This window comes from Meles meles, chromosome 1 (assembly GCF_922984935.1).
Source record: "Meles meles chromosome 1, mMelMel3.1 paternal haplotype, whole genome shotgun sequence".
Classification (NCBI taxonomy): Eukaryota; Metazoa; Chordata; class Mammalia; order Carnivora; family Mustelidae; genus Meles; species Meles meles.
Genome location: NC_060066.1, coordinates 113,509,450 through 113,526,510, shown reverse-complemented (window position 1 = coordinate 113,526,510; position 17,061 = coordinate 113,509,450). Strand labels below are relative to the sequence as shown.

The window sequence follows — 17,061 nt, the reverse complement described above, 5'->3', positions numbered from 1 at the left end:
GAAAACAGCATGGAGGTTCCTCAAAATGTTGAAAATAGAACTACCCTATGACACAGCAATTGCACTACTGGGTATTTACCCTAAAGATACAAACATAGTGATCCGAAGGGGCACGTGTACCCGAATGTTTATAGCAGCAATGTCTACAATAGCCAAACTATGGAAAGAACCTAGATGTCCATCAACAGATGAATGGATAAAGAAGATGTGGTATATATACACAATGGAATACTATGCAGCCATCAAAAGAAATGAAATCTTGCCATTTGCGACGACGTGGATGGAACTAGAGCATATCATGCTTAGTGAAATAAGTCAGTTGGAGAAAGACAACTATCATATGATCTCCCTGATGTGAGGACATGGAGAAGCAACATGGGGGGTTAGGGGGATAGGAGAAGAATAAATGAAACAAGATGGGATTGGGAGGGAGACAAACCATAAATGACTCTTAATCCCACAAAACAAACTGGGGGTTGCTGGGGGGAGGTGGGATTGGGAGAGGGAGAGGGGGCTATGGACATTGGGGAGGGGAGGCGAACCATAAGAGACTATGGACTCTGAAAAACAACCTGAGGGTTTTGAAGGGTCAGGGGTGGGAGGTTGGGGGAACAGGTGGTGGGTAATAGGGAGGGCACGTTTTGCATGGAGCACATGGAGCATGTGCAAAAACAATGAATACTGTTATGCTGAAAAAAATAAAATCGGAAAAAAAAAAAGAAGACATGGTGTATATAACGATGGACTATTAGTCAACCATGAAAAAAATAAAATCTTGCCATTTGCAATGACGTGGATGGAGCTAGAGAGTATTATACTAAGTGAAATAACTCAGTCAGAGAAAGACAAATATATATGATCTCTCTCATACGTGGAATTTAAGAAAGAAAACAGATGAACACATGGAAAGGAGGAAAAGGAAAAAAGGAGCAAGGGAAACAAACCATAAGAGACTCTTACCAGTAGAGAATAAACTGAGGGTTGATGGAGGGGAGTGGGTGGGGGATGGGCTAGGTGGGTGATGAGCACTGAGGAGGGCACTTGTTGTGATAAGCACTGGGTGTTGTACGTTAAGTGGTGAATCACTGAATTCCACTCCAGAAACCAATTTTGTACTGTATGCTCACTAATTAAAATTTAAATTTAAAAAAAATTAAAAATAGGGGTGCCTGGGTGGCTCAGTCAGTTAAGCATCTGCCTTCAGCTCAAGTCATGACCCCAGCGTCCTGGGATCAAGCCCCTCATTAGGATCCTCTCTTAACAGGAAGTCTGCTTCTCCCTGTCTCTCTCTCTCTCTGCCCCTCCTCTGGCTCATGCTCTCTCTAAATAAATAAATAAATGAGTCAGTAAATAAATAAATAATGTCTTTTTAAAAATTAAAATTAGGGGCGCCTGGGTGGCTCAGTGAGTTAAAGCCTCTGCCTTCAGCTCAGGTCATGATCCCAGGGTGTTGGGATCGAGCCCCACATGGAGCTCTCTGCCCAGCAGGGAGCCCGCTTCCATTCCTCTCTCTCTGCCTGCCTCTCTGCCTACTTGTGATCTCTGTCTATCAAATAAATAAATAAAATCTTTTAAAAAAATTTAAAATAAAAATAAAAAATAATTTTAAAAATACAAGAAAAGAAATACAAAATCTTAAAAAGAAAGAAAGCTCGGTTTCTCTTAAACCACAGTTTTCCAAGGGTCAATACCTGCCCAACCACCCCACAGGTTGGTGAAATGCAGACTGTCAACCCCAATCATCACTCCACATCCTTATCCACACAACATTCCAGGTGCTTGTGCTCCATGCCAGTGTATCAGTGACCCTTTCCACCTGAGCCACGGTGCCATCATGTGACCTCCTTTCATTAGGTCCTTCCAGGCTGCCAAGCCCTGTGAAAGTTCTCAAGCATACAGCAGTGAACATAATGTCACCACCAATGCCTGCCCTCAGGAACTGGCCATATCCCTGCCAGCCTTCTCACACCGGCCTCCATGATACAAATTCTAGCTTAGCCAGTTTGGACAGTCAATGAGTAAAGCAAGGGCAGAGAAACAAGAAGCCACCTCAGAAATACACCAGATCAGGTAAGTGTCTTTGCGTGGAAATGACCCATTTTCATTTATGAAGCATGTTTATATAAATGACCTCAATGAAAAGTTACCCTTCTTTGGTAGGTGAGGAAACAGACTCGCTACAAGTAACTTGCCCAAGTTAGAGGGAGTTCGTGGCCATCAAAGATGAAGGCCCAGATCTCCCAACTGTCGTTTAACACCTCTGCCTCTCAGGGCCCATGAGGGCCTTAGAGCAAGAGAGCACCCTGAATATGTACCGACCCTGCTTCTCTCACAGAATTATGAGGAGAAAGTTGCTTCACGCAGAAAACTTCCTTTTCTCCTCCATTTAAAACAAAACAAAACAAAAAACGGATGGAAATTCTGCATTACTTGTCTCATCAGATCCCTATGATGAGGTTTATGTTTTAAATAGTTAATCATCAGAAAGGCAGTATCTCTCATCCCTGAGGGAACTTCCTCTCAGGTATCCACGCACAGGGACATGATGGGGTGGTGATGATGATGATGGTGATGATGACGATTGCTAGCACATAGTGAAGGTCTACTCCATTTTAAATGTACCATCTCATTTAATCCTCACAAGAATTCTATTATATTTTTCCATTCTGCAGATGAGAAAACTAAGTGTCAGAAAGAATGGGGAACTTGGCCAAGGTCACAAAGCTAGGAAGGAGTGGGGATAAGAGCCTCACCCAAGGGGTCTGCCCCCAACTCCTATCCTTTTAATCACCTTCTTCATCTTAAAACCTGAGAGACTTCAATAATTTAGGTTACAAAACCTAATTTAGCACACAAACTGCCAGAAGCTCCTCTGGGAGAGGAATGTAATATAATCTTTAAGTCCTAGTTCTTCAAGTCCTAGAAAGGTTTCCCATATGACAGAGCCACAATTTCAAAACTTAGGGTTCCATTAATGGCAGCCCTGTGACAGAACAGAGTAAGCTCTGTGATTTTGACTGATGTCACTTTGGGGTGGGAGGAGGTTAGAGAGAGAGACTCAGAAAGTGTCTGACACTCTGGGAAGCTTCCTGAGGTGAAGGTGTCCTGCCCTGGGAAGAACCACTGACTGAGGAAAAGAGTTGAGGTCAGCCCACGAGCCATCTTTGCTAAAGTCACTGGCTTCCCAACCTGAGCTACCAGAGAAGGGAGAAACTGGAGGAAAAGCACAGAACAGTGCAAGGCAAAAGTTCACCCAGCACATCACCTTGAGACAGGTGTCGTGCCTTTCCAGGTGTTCAGCAGAAAAGGAGGGAGCATAAGTTGCAAGTTTCAGATGGGCTTGCAGCGATCTCCTCCTCACTGTCAGATCTAAGCAGTTCATTCCTGTTGTTTGGACTGAACTTTTTCTCCTCTACAAAACCAGAATAAGGAAACTGATAAGGCTGCCATGAGGCATATATATGAAATTATTATTAAATATCTCTTTGAATACCAAGGGCTATATGAACACTTAGGCATAGAAATAATCATTTCACCCCCATTGTAAACATGAACATAAGCTTGCTTTTCAGAAAAGGGAGAGAACGCTGCATCTGGAGCTGGCTTCTTTGCACTAGTGGTTATGCTTTGGTTATTTACAAGCTACCAAATACTCTTCATTCGAGAAGATCCGGTGTGACCCATGGCTTGGCTTGGGCCCATTCTGCTCCCACTCTCTCCCCAGCACTATCACTAAGGAGAGGCCATGGCCTTGGGCCTTACCTTGCTGCTTTTGCATGGTGGTGAAATCCTCAAAGGTGAGTGTGCGCACGGGGGGTCTCCAGAACGCGTAAGTCTCCATGATGGCTTCCAGTCCGGTTCTGCAGAGAGAAAAGCCAACAAAGGAAGTTGTAAGTTATGCCAAGAAATGCACTGACTTTTTAAAGATCCTGCAGTGGTTTGTCTGACAGGTGGTATGTACATAGGCACTGAGAGACTTCATCCCTCCCCTCCCCGGGAAATTAGTCTAGAAGAACACAAGGAACAGATGACATTGAAATGTATAAGGAAGAAGAAATTAACCCAATTCAGATTATGTGCAAGCAAGTCATAACTAGGATGGAAGTGTGCTTGGAGCTTTCTTCAAAGGAGGTCCAGTTTTCATGGAAAAAAAAAAAAGCAATTGTTAAAGGTCAAGGTCACTAATACCATCATGACCAGAGCTGAGCCCAGAGAGGCACTGACGGTTTCTCAAGCACAGGACGATGTTTCATCATTACCGCAGTGCACTGACACAGCCTGCCCCAAGTCACCCCTACCAGTCAGTATGTGGAGTCCACGGAACCATCAAATCGCTTAAATGAACAGAGACAAGCAGGGTCATAGCAACAAAAGGAGAAGGAAGCAAGCAAACACACTTGAGTTTCTGTCTCAACAAAAAATTCCCACCTGAAGGCAAAGAAAGGGTTTGGTCCCAGAAATTATACCTCAGGGAAAAGGGCCAATATATTTCTGCAAATACTGATCTGTGTTCTATAAAATCTAATAATCAAGCTGGTCTTTGAGGGTCACATACTTGAGACCATCAGACCTCAGGAAACATCCAGTATTTTCCAAATACATTAAGGCTTCTGTTTCATTGATACTGAAGGTTCCATTAATTAAAATATGCACACACTGCCTACTTTACCCTTCAATGAATTCTCTTTCATAAATATGAAGTGCTGATGGACATCCCTTCAACATAACTATCCAAGTTATCTTGGTCATATACTTGCTGATATCCCATATCCTCAAAAAAGTATTGGTTGGGTTTTGTTTAAAGCTCTGAACTTTTAACTTCATTAAAGCTTCTTATTACTGACTTTTCTTTAAAACTAACTGCTTCACTTCTATCTAAGTGGAGGGAGCGGAAGTACAGGGACTATGGACAAGGAAGGTGGAAAAGAGTAGGTAGCATTGTCCTTTCACTGCAAAGTTTCTGGAAGGTAACATGGCATCCCTTCCTGCAAAAGACAAATGTTCCCTCTTGAGATGAAACTTGTGCTGCCTGTCCTCCTCCCTAGGCAATACATTTCCAGGGTTCTCTTCAGTCCTGCAGACCAAGAATAAAGTAAGAAGCTTTATTTTTAAGTGAGAACAACTATCCTCTCCTTATAAATGACTAGAAGATCCCTTGAAGTTCTTCTCAGATGAGCTGCTGATACACTGATTGGCTCTTCATGTTGGAAAATTTCCTCTCTGAACAGGCTTTACTTGCACAGTTAACTTTCTAAAGTCTTCCCTGGAATCTTGGAGGCTTTAAATACACCAACGTTGGCAAATCAAACTCTGTATTTTTAGAAGAGGTTGAGAAGAGAGGGTGTTGCATGGTGTTTATTAGCTGTTAATCTGTTAAAAGTAGGAATAGAAGACATGTCCACATAGTCACCTACATTAATGCTGAATACAGTACATGGAACTATTTATGGAGAGAAAGAGTCCAAGCAATTAGGGAGTTTAGAATAATAAGAGGATAGGCAGATAAAGCCATGCTGAGCTTTGATGACTGTAAGAAAGAGACAGTCCAGGCATGGATCTCACTGCCTTGTTCTGGAATGTTGGCCACCCACCAGAACATCTTAGGATTCCCTTTAATGGCATGGGAGGCTCACTGCAAATGGTAAGGTCTTTGTTGTTCCACCTCCTATCTCATTCTTTCCAGGAGCATTTACCAATGAGGGACAAATCCTTAGCTCAAGGACGAAGAACAGTCCCTTCTCATTTCACAAGAAAGTGACAGATGACTGTGAAGAAACAATTACACGCTGATATACCACCACCCATATCATATTTATTCAAGAAATAGAAAAACTTTGATTTCATTTTCATAATAGGCAAAAAGCCTGTGGCAAAGTTATTCATAATTTTATTTAGGCCATCAACACTATATAGGATAGTGACCATTTACCCATCTGTCCAAATCTAAAATCCAACTGAAAGACTGAGTTGTAGAATCATAGATTTAAAAATTGGGAAAGTTCTTCGATATTACCTACTTCCAGTTCCTGGGAGGCCATCTTGAATGGTTACCCAGCCTCTGCTGGGGTATTTCCCAAGGAAAACATTCCAGTTTTCTAATAGATGTTAGAAAGTTCTTTCTGATCTTGGACTGAAATCTCTGACAAAACTTGTACTCTCTGGTTCCATTACCAGTGCGTAAATGGTGACAAGTGCCAGACACTTTCCACATTCTCATCAGGAAGACTTTCCTTAGCTGTTAAGAATGTAATGTACAAGGTATCACATATGGACACAGCTATGCTCTCTCCAGTCCAGGGCTCTGTCAGAAGGTTCATTTTCATGGTGGAGTTGTGGGGGAGGGGCTGTGACTACTGAAAAATAATGACTGAGATCACCCATTCCTCACAAAGCTTTGCTGTAGACCCATCTCTCATAGATTTATCCCAGATACTTCCTGAATCTACTTACATATTCAAAGCATATCTTTTGTTAGAAAAATTAATCCTATTTGTTCACTCTATGCCACATCTTATTTGTCCCCAAATTCCATTAAGCTTCATCAGATAGATATGATCGTTAGAAAGTACTAGTGCTAGATATCAGGATTTGGTGACATGAGGTGGCAAGATAAGAATTAGATAATCCAGCTTTCTTCATTGCTTGTGTGTCTACTTTGGATCCCATTTCTCTGTGTCCTGGTGCTTAGGGTGACGACTGTTGCATGGTCAGATCTCAATTTGTATGCATTGAATGAATAAGTAAAGGAGTCAGTTTTCACCCTATGTCTTACTACTGCACAATTATCTCACGAATTTTAGCCAGCCTAAAATTTAGAAAAACAATTTGATGTAAAATCAAGACTGTGCGGACAAAAGGAATCTTTTAGTACTGGAGACTTGGGAATTGTTCCTATAGCTGCTTGTGCCTTTCTTGACTCAGGTCTCAGAGGGGTTTCAGTTTTCCTTTGGTTTCTTCTGTTCCGGTCACGGAATTTCTGACCTACAACAGTTTGAGTCCCCCTCTCGGGGACCAGTCATTTCTACCCTCATCTTCTCTTATAAGAGTCTCTGCCAACTACCCATTAACATCTTGAGCCACTTGGATGTCTATTCAAAGTTTATCGTGAGCAATACATTGCTTACTTATTCATCATCATTCTACCCTAGCATTGTAAAATTTTATCATAAGGTTATTAAAAGTGAATTCATTGTCCAAAACAGATTTTTAAAAAGCAGGCTTAGGTAAGCTCACGTCATTAACGTGTTCCACATGGTGGGCCTCTCCGGGTCTGCTGCACACCAGAGACCCAATGTCTGAGGTTTCCAATCAGAAATGATCATATTGGCAAGTGTCTCCCTCTTGCTTACTTTTCCCTGTTTGTTCCAGTGACAACAGAGGCCATATCCAAACCCTCTTTGTTCAGTCCTTTGGCTGGAATCACCCCTCTGATTTCCATCCTCTTCTCTGTAGACTTTTCAGTCTGCTCACTGGCCAAACCAACAGAACGTGCTGAAGAGGAGGGAGATAAGGAAGGAGAGGAAACAAGCCAAAGATCTCTTTTGCAAATTGATGATGCCTCAAGATGAACTGATTTGGAAAAACAGCCAGACTGTAAAGAATTGTTCTTCTAAACTTCTCATTAAAAAAAAAAGTTCAGCAAATATTTGATGATAATAATAACAATTATGACTATCTCCATGAACCTATTAGACAGCACTCTGCAGCATACTTTCTGTGTTTTATTTGTGTTGTGATGATAGAGGGTTGCTTTTTATGTTTCTTGGATTTATTTTCTCTGTAGTTCTGACTTTTAACTCTTTCCCAAGCTGTTGGCCAGTTATTCTGGTAACAAAAGAACTTTGATGAGGGCATTGGTCATCTGTCAACAGAAGACAGTCAAGGGCTACAGAAATGGGGTTTTGAAATCATAAAGAAGTCTTTCAGCCAGTAAATGTGCTAGGTCCAGGAGATATAGAGACAAAAAAGACATAGGGTCTTTACCCCAATTCAGGAGTGTTCTGTTCAATACAAAGAGAACAGCATGTAAATGACTGATCACACAACAGTGTGATGAATGTTACACGGAAGATACATGGAAGAGACCACGGAGCACTGAGCAAGAAGTACTTCCTCCACCTGGAAAGTTCCAGAAATGCTCCCTAAAGACCAGTTATTTCAGCTGAGTATTAAAGGGTACTCGGCAGTTTTCCATGCAGACAAGAGGCAGAAAGAACTTTCCCAGGAGAGTTCACAGTATATACAAAGATGTGGGGGTATGGAAGAGAAGGCACGTTCTGGGAACTGAAAATAGTTCAGGGCGGCCACAGCTCCAGGTGCAAGATGAGATGGTGGGGTGGATACCAGAGATATTTATTGGGGCCTGGATTTTATCCCATGGGCGGTCCTGTACCTCTGCTCTTCTTTCCTTTCTCTTCCTGTTCTATCACTTGAAAAGACACAGAACCAGAATATACTGTTCTTTCAGATCTAATTACTATATCTCAACTTCCTAATCCTTTTTCTTAGACTGTCTTTCATCCACCGATATGAGGTCAACCCTTCCACATCTTTCTTCTCCCCTGCATCTGGAATTGGCTCCTACAGATTGGTGGTCCAGGAATAATCTAAAAGACCTCCCAACAGATGTCTACAAATTATGGGGGAGGGGGGAATCCATCATTCAAAACTTGGCTTTAGATGGTGCAGTAAGTACATCTACATGATGAATTGGCTGTCACAGTGGTTTGGAAGAACAGGTGTCCAATGGACAGATGCTTGGGGCTGAGTCGAAATTGTTCCTCACCCAGTGATTCCCAACTTGGGAACACTGTCCCCACATGGAATCTGAACAGGAAGCAATGGCCGTCCCTAAGGACTTTTCATTGCCTTGAGAAAAATCGCTGACAACACAATGCAGGCTAAGAGATTAAGTTTCTTCATGTTTGACTGGAGTGGTCTGACTTGAATTGGGAAATATGAAATCGCACAAGGGGCAGATGAGCCTAGTGGTAAAGAAGATCAGGAGCTCCAGACATGGACTGCCTGGGTTCACAGTGCCATCCTGCTGATCCCCTGTGCAATCTCGGCCAGGCTGTATCACCATCTCATGCCCAAGTCTCCCTGCCTCTAAAACAGAGATAACACTATTCTCTCCTAATTGTTATAATAAATGCAGATTGATTAAAGATAAAATATATCAAAGAGGAAAAAAACATAATGAAAGCTCAAGGACCCAAGCAAAAGAAATGCCACCACCGGCTGCTCAGGCTGTGACCTGTAGCAGGAGAAAACATTCTTACTTCCCGGGAATCCAAACCTGGGTCAGCCCTCTGGCTCCAGACTGAATGTGGAGGGACCCTCATGTTACCCAATTCCGTGTCTCATTCTCTCCTCAGAGAACCAAAAAACGTGTCCCTTTGGCCCCAGTAGGCCTCATTATCTTGCAGATACTTCAAGCTCCAATCTGTTAGCCATTAAAAAGACGTCACTCTGTTAGATGACACCATCCCTGGGCAACTGCCATAGATAATAAAACAACTGCCAACTTTTCCCTGGCAAACCCACACAGCTAAGAGGACAATGGTGGAAAAGGTTCGTGACAGAGGAGGAAGAAGAAATAACAAGGCAGAGAAAAATGTCAAGTACCAGCTGGAAGACCGTAAGCCAGAGGACGTGATAAACAGCCACGGCCTGGAAGGAGAGGAGGGATCTGGCAGGAAGGCTATCACCGGAGTCTAGGACAAGGCCAGCTACCTTGAGCTGTAGATGCCATGGTTCCTGAGAGGGAGCCCGGCACAGGTGACTTAGTTTTGCTCTGCTCAATGGCCCCTGTGCCAGGGATAACACAAGAGTAGGCAAAAACCTACAGGGGTTAGTAGGATTCCTGGGAACAAGCAGGATGAGATTGGCTGAAAAAATATAGGCAATGGCCTGAGGGAGAACAAATAAAAATATAAAAATTGAAAGTGAGGGAGACCCTTGGAAATCGTGCTGGTATGAAAGAAGGCAGGGGGTCTGCTCCCTGGCTCTCGGCTTGCTACATGAGCCTTCAGGAGCAATGGGGACCCAGACAGGGGTGAGGGCAGGGCTGTCTGATGACTGGCAAGCTGTGCCTTGCTGAGGGAGAGGGACATCACCCTCTGGATGCTGCCATTGGCTGGACTAGCAAATTGTGAAAGCTAGCATCTCACCCTACTCAGTTTTACCATCCCTAAAATGGGAAACACGCTAACAATACCAGTCAGCTTGGAGACAAAAAAGGGACAACCTGGGCTGCGGATACAGTGTGAAATGCTTGTTATTACTATTATTATTGAACACTTGGGATTTGAATTCCTAGAAATAAACATGCAAGGTTGAAATGTATGAAATTGCTGGTATTTCACCTCTTGGGGCCACAAATGTAGTAATTTCATATGTTCAGCTTAGTAGGTAGGTAAGGGGGTGGACAAGATTTGAGACACTTGATTCTAACAAAGAATCCTTCTAACAGACTTTAACTGAGACCCACACTACACACTTCTTCCCCAGTTCACCAAGATAAACGGTTTCTTTCAGATCTAAGCACAGATGACCTGACCCTGGGGCTGGGATCTAGCTGACTCTCCCTCTTCCTTCCTTCTCACTTCCATTAGCTGGAGGCACTCTGATTCCATGCAGAGTTTTGAGAGAAGGAGCTGTGCTTCGATAGGGTTTCCTGTCTGTGTCCAAGGAAGTAGATCTTCACTCTATGAACATGGCCTTGGCACAGCAGCCGTTTAAGAGGGGGTCCCAGGAAAATCCTCTCCTCCCAAAGATTTTCCTCCCCATCAGTGGAGATGCCTTCCTTTGGGTTAAGTATCAGCCTCATTCAGCATCCTCCTCCAACAAGCAAATCTATTCCCGTAATGCAGTTAATGGCTCCATTTTTAGATCCCTCTCCCACACACCATGTAAAGGGACACTAGGTACCAAGGAGAACTGCCGCCAGCCACGTTCCCAGCAAACAGCAGGGCTGGCAGAGAATTAGCTCACACATTGCCTCCTGCAGGCCCTCTTGTTTTCTCAGTGACAGGCAACCTATTAAAGCCAGTTTCCATGTGAACCAGCCCCCCATGATACAGGGCCTGACACAGGCTCCCTGCTGTCAGCTCCGAAGTGCTGGGATCTGAGTCACGGTTAAGCCTCTAAGGGTGGCTTCCATAGAAAAAAAGATCCCCTACTAGAGAGTTGTACCAGTTCCCTAAGCTGCAGAAGAGCCACTCTACTGGGACCTGTTGTGGAACCAATAGCAGTGGCTTCTAGGGCACCATGCCAGCTTGAAGTATCTGGACGAAACCATGTCACATGGGACAATCCCCCTTGCAGTTGCCTTCGAAGCAAAGGAGTCTGGAAGGAAGGGTAAGGCCAAGGTCAAAGATAAGATGAAGGGTACAGAGAGAACCCAGAGTCATGCACTCCATGGCACTCTTTTAAAACAAGTTCATAGAACCTTTACTCCCCAGACAGGTCATAATTTTAATCCTCTCCTTTTTATGTATGTGTTTGCTTTGGAGAAGTCCCTGGGAATTATATAAAATTTCCTAAGCCGACTTGAGCCTTCTGTAAAATCTTGGCAGCCACTCCCAACAGAGACAAGGCTTTCACATTAGATGCGGACTGAGAGACCCACAGTGTCTTCTTTCCTTCTGCTCCTCTGGCTATCCCTTTATAGTGCACAGTCTTTGAGGCTGTGATGCTCCCTCTAGCTGAGCACAGTGTGCTCACCAAGCACGCGGACAGAGGGACCTCCTGAGGCTGCTTCTTGACCATGGCACTCAATGCAAACACTCCTGCTTCTCTTCAGCTCCATGACCTTTGTCTTCTCTTTGGAATGTGCTGCCCGCTGAGGTGTCCATCCATAAAGATATAATTTTCCCTTTCTGTTCACCACTGAGCGACCTTTCTCAACTAAACCTCACTCTGTTTGGGCTCAGCGTCTGGAACCCCTTCTTTCCTGAAGCTCCCAAACTCTGAAACTTGCTGGGAGTCCTCCTTTTCTCCTGGTAGTATAAACACATCTCCACTGTTCAGACACAGCTCTGCTGGCCTCAAGGGTAGGCATGTCTACTCTAGGACAGGCTAAATCAGTGTCTACAGCATCAGTCCATCCCAGATTTGAATCGAAATTGCCCTTGGTCTTCAAACTAAGCCTATTTATAGATTCACTCTTTCTTCCCTTTTTAGTTGGTGTCTAAAATTAGCACCCTGCTGTTGCTACACCTGATTTGCTGTTGGTTGGGGTAAGGTTTTCTCACTCCCAAGTTCCTGGTTTTTAATTTCTCTGTCACTCATCAACTCTGCTTGCTGTTTTGTAACTAAGTAAACAATTATCATTTTACTCTGTGGACCTGGCACTGTAGGAAATAATCTAAGACTAGAAACCTAAAAAAGATACAGTCCCAGTTTTCAAGGAACGTACATTCTAGTAGCGGGCAGAGTCCAAGAACACAGATCCCAAGACATCAATTCATCAAGCTGAGGGGATCTGTTTTCCCTAGGAATAGCAAGGGGCTACTGTCTCCTCCAGGAAGGAGAAATGTCCCAGAGGTCACTCTGGATATTGTGCCCTGAGGCCTGCTGATGGGTAAGCATGCATGGCACTACCCAAAGCCAGAATTGAGCCACATGATTTCTGAGAAATCTAGAAGGAGGGACAATTTGGAATTAAACATAATTGCCCTTCCATTGCAGAGACAATCAATCCCTGGAAGCAAAATCTGACAATGTCTCCATCCAAAAGGGCCAGCTGTCTACCACTCCTCCCCTCAACATGAACACACACTTCTGGTAGAGACTTCTAATCAGGGACACAATTACACGGGAAGGCAAAGCAACCACTCCCTAAGTGCGGGCTGAAGAGTGGTGACTTCCTTACACTGAAGTGTGTGAATGGCACTTCCTAAGGAAGCAGGGAGGGCTGTGACAAGCTCTGGGGACATTGACACCACAAGGCTGACACTGTGGACTCACTGGGGATTCTGTGGGGGTTCTGAAAGGCCCAATTAATGTCACCTCCTGTCCTCATCTGAACTCAGAATGAAGTCCAAGAAGGATGTAGGAGCCCGAAGCCACAGAGACCGAAATACCAGTTTCGTTGCTGATAAAGGTGTGTGGACACTATGGCATAGATGTGGAAGCTGAATGAGTGGGTCAGGACTCCCCTGAAGCAAGCCAGCCCCCCAGAACAGCGGGCCTCCTCTGCTGAAATTGCCACACAGGGCAAGAGCCTAGAATGTACACTGTGTGCAAGAAAGCGGGACCTCAAGAGTTCCTTCTCCCAGACTCAGCAATCAGAAGGGTCACTCTGGTGCCCGGTGAGGGAATGGAGAAAGCAAGAGGGCTAGAAGCCAGGAGTATTCTCCACAGATATCTCTTTACGTGGAAATAAGGATCCTCAGCCCAGCTCCCTCGAGTTCTTCTCTTTGCCCGGAACACTGCTGTTGCCAGCCAGCCCCAATCAGAAGTCTCCGCAGTGAGAGGCTAGAAGGGCAGGAGAGACTCAGGAGAGGCAAGGGAAGAGAGTGCAGAGGGTGATGTGTCCTCCCCATCTTCCCTCCACACCCTTCCCTTCCTGAGCCTTTGGATCACACTGGGATAGATTGAGATCGACAAACCTAAACATGTTTTGGTTTGAGGTTTGGCAAATTCTGTAACTCCAAAGTATTCCACAAATGTTTTGTGTTCTGCATAACCAAAAAACATTGGCCAAGAATTTCCCCTGCCCTAATTTTTAAGCCCGTGTGTTTTTAAAGGAAATGTAATCCGTATGTTTTGGGTACATTTATATGCAACTCATCAAACCATGCTTGTCGCTATGAGTCATTTGATGTCTAAAATGCATGGGGATGGGGCGCCTGGGTGGCTCAGTGGTTTAAGCCTCTGCCTTCGGCTCAGGTCATGATCTCAGGGTCCTGGGATCGAGCCCCACATCGGGCTCTCTGCTCAGTGGGGAGCCTGTTTCTCCCTCTCTCTCTGCCTGCTTCTCTGCCTACTTGTGACCTCTCTCTCTGTCAAAGAAATAAATAAAATATTTAAAAAAAATTTTTAAATGCATGGGGATGATCATAGACTTATAAGAACTCTGGTAACACAAGAAGGGCAATAGGTGAGGCACTGGTTGGAAGGTAAGGAACTGGATTCTGGTGCTGGCAAAGAACCACCAGATCCCAGAAGATTTACAAATAACCCCCTATATCCTCATCCATCAATGGTTCCCATCTGCAAAATGATATTAATGGTTCTTGCCCTCATCAGACCCTGCAGCCTGGGAGTGAGATTTCAAGTCTGATTATCAGGTCATTTTGAAATTTTTTAAAGACAGAATACAGGGGCCTCCATGAGTCTATATTCCCAGAATGCTGGAGGACAAAAATTGCTTCTATGTTCAATGATTCACCTTTGCCCTCTTATGAGACAAGGGACTTCAAAGCCATCATGTCACAGTTTCACCTGCTAGGGAAGTTCAGCCTGACTTCTGTCCTCTACTAGGGAATCCCTTGTTGACAGGGGGTATAGCAAGTAGATGATAAAGCCATGAGGATGGCTGCAAAGGCATGTGGAGAATATACAGATTGTTTTATTTGGAAAAGAGAAGGTTCTGGGTACTTGAGTAGTACCTTTAAGTAAATGAAGTGTTTTCAGAGGAAGAGTTCTAGTTTCCATATCTGTTGGAGATAAAATACGTTGAGTTGAAACTGTTAGATAGATGATAGAACACGAAGTTCACAGGCTTTGAAGTCGGGAACCTGGAAGTTACTCTGTGCTCTAGCTTTGCTCTGTGACCCTAGGGAAGCTGATTAAGCTCTCTGAGCTTCAGTTCCTTCGTTTGTAAAATATAGGTCATTTTAAAAATTGAGGGGGGAAAAAAACCTAAGTGAAAGGTCTGGAACACAGTAAGTGTTCAATCATGGATAATTTCAGTAATTACTTAAGTTACTTAAAGTAGCCTGAAGGTTTATGGGGGAACAGGTGGTGGGTAATAGGGAGGGCACGTATTGCATGGAGCACTGGGTGTTGTGCAAAAACAATGAATACTCCCCTTCCAATTTTTTTTTTTTAATAAACATATAATGTATTTTTATCCCCAGGGGTACAGGTCTGTGAATCGCCAGGTTTACACACTTCACAGCACTCACGATAGCACATACCCTCCCCAATGTCCATAAGAGACTATGGACTCTGAAAAACAACCTGAGGGTTTTGAAGGGTCAGGGGTGGGAGGTTGGGGGAACAGGTGGTGGGTAATGGGGAGGGCACATTTTGCATGGAGCACTGGGTGTTGTGCAAAAACAATGAATACTGTTATGCTGAAAAAAATAAATAAAATGGGAAAAAAAAAAACAATGAATACTGTTATGCTGAAAGAAAAAAAAGTAGCCTGAAGGTTTAAATGGGGTATACATCACGAAGAATCAACATGTTACCAGAAAATTAGATAAATAAGGCACTGAAATGAGCTAATGAGGATCCAGAGTTCTGCTTTCATGGATTCCTTACAAAGAAGAGTAGCCCACCAGACAGGACAAATAATTGTCTGTCCTGAGCAGGAATATATTCACCAGCCCCAAAGCAGACCCAAGGCCAGGGCTAAATGATGTGAAGGTCCCTTCTAGACCAGTGAGGGGACAGAAGGACCCTGGGACTTGCACCAAGATGTCATCACAACTTCCTAACCAGAGGCAAATGCTTCAAGCTACATGGTCTAATTCACCAGACTAAAGCATGGTTCCAGTTCTTAGAGCAGAGCACTGATGCTGGTCAGTACAGCCTATCTATTCCAATTTTCTGTTCCAGGTCACACCTCTGAAAAACAAGGACTCCAGTAGAAGAAAAAAAGCAAAGAAAAAAAATCAAAACAATCTTTAGAGTTCCAAGAAGAAAATAAACAAATACTAAGTGTCACTGGGAATACAGGAGGAAAGAAAGAGAAAGTAGTTGAATAACTAAAGTTATTAGGGTTGACCCTTCATGGTGTCTAGGTCAGAAATTCATAACACTTAGTCATGGAAATTTTCGAAAACCTGGAGAAAGCTACAGACCTCTCCCCAGAAAGACGTACACCTGCTCATCCACACTCAATTTTCCTTATATTATCCGGGAACTCACAGAACCCCGGAAATCCATCCACAGACTCGAGCTAATGATCTTAAACACCCTAGCAGCTTCTTTATGAAAGGCCAGCATCTACTCTGAGCACATCATCACCAGCAAGGTCCTCAGTAAGCCCAGAATGCAGAGCCCCGAAAAGGAAGCAGCAGGACACCGTTCACAGGCAAGTTCTACGACCTGAACAAAGAATATAAGCTAGCAGGCAGGAAGAGGCCTGTCTCAAATGGAAGGAATAAGTATGCATTCCTTACTGGCTACATTTGGAAGACAAAGGTCTTCACGGAACAGGAAAGCCTGTGGCCTGAAGTTTTCAAACTAGAAGTTGAAGTGAATTTTACTTTACTCAATAGACATAACCTTAAGAAATTCTGAGGTAAATAAAATTGGATAGCAATTTAAATGTATTTTAAATATACAATAAGAGTTTCATTAAGAAGTCCTTCTACGGGGGTGAAGGGTACACTTATCGTGATGAGTGCTGAGTAATATATAGAATTGTTGAATCGTGATATTGTACACCTGAAAATAATACAACACTGTATGCTGACTATAGTGGAATTTAAAAAACAAATATTTTTTTTTTAAGAAGCAGTGCTTTGGGGGGGTCCTGGGTCATGCAGTCAGTTAAGCACTTGACCCTTGGTTTTGGCTCAGGTCATGATCTCAGTGTGGTAAGACTGAGCCCCACGTCGGGCTCTGAGCTCAGTGAGGAGTCTGCTAAAATTTCTCTCTCTCTGCCCTTCCCTGTCCTCCCTCTCTCTTCCTCAAATAAATAAATAAATCTGTTTTTAAAAAGTGTTTCCATAAATAATTTTGTAAAGGAAATCTGGGTTCTAATAGAATGTGCTATACAGTTCATGAAGTTATCCTAAATATAATACTAGATAGTTTATCTGAAAACTCTTGCAGAGAAGAGAGCAAAGGGAACTCCTGACAGTCTGTGTCATTCAT

General features: G+C 43.6%; 1 protein-coding gene across 1 annotated transcript in view; it reads right to left on the bottom strand.

Moving 5' to 3' along the window:
* The window catches only part of TBX15 (T-box transcription factor 15), a 102,586-nt gene that overhangs the window by 10,261 nt on the left and 75,264 nt on the right, over window positions 1–17,061 (bottom strand). The window contains exon 7 of the mRNA XM_045979346.1: window positions 3,763–3,860. Coding sequence (XP_045835302.1) covers window positions 3,763–3,860 — 98 coding nt within the window. The remainder of the gene's footprint in view (window positions 1–3,762; window positions 3,861–17,061) is intronic.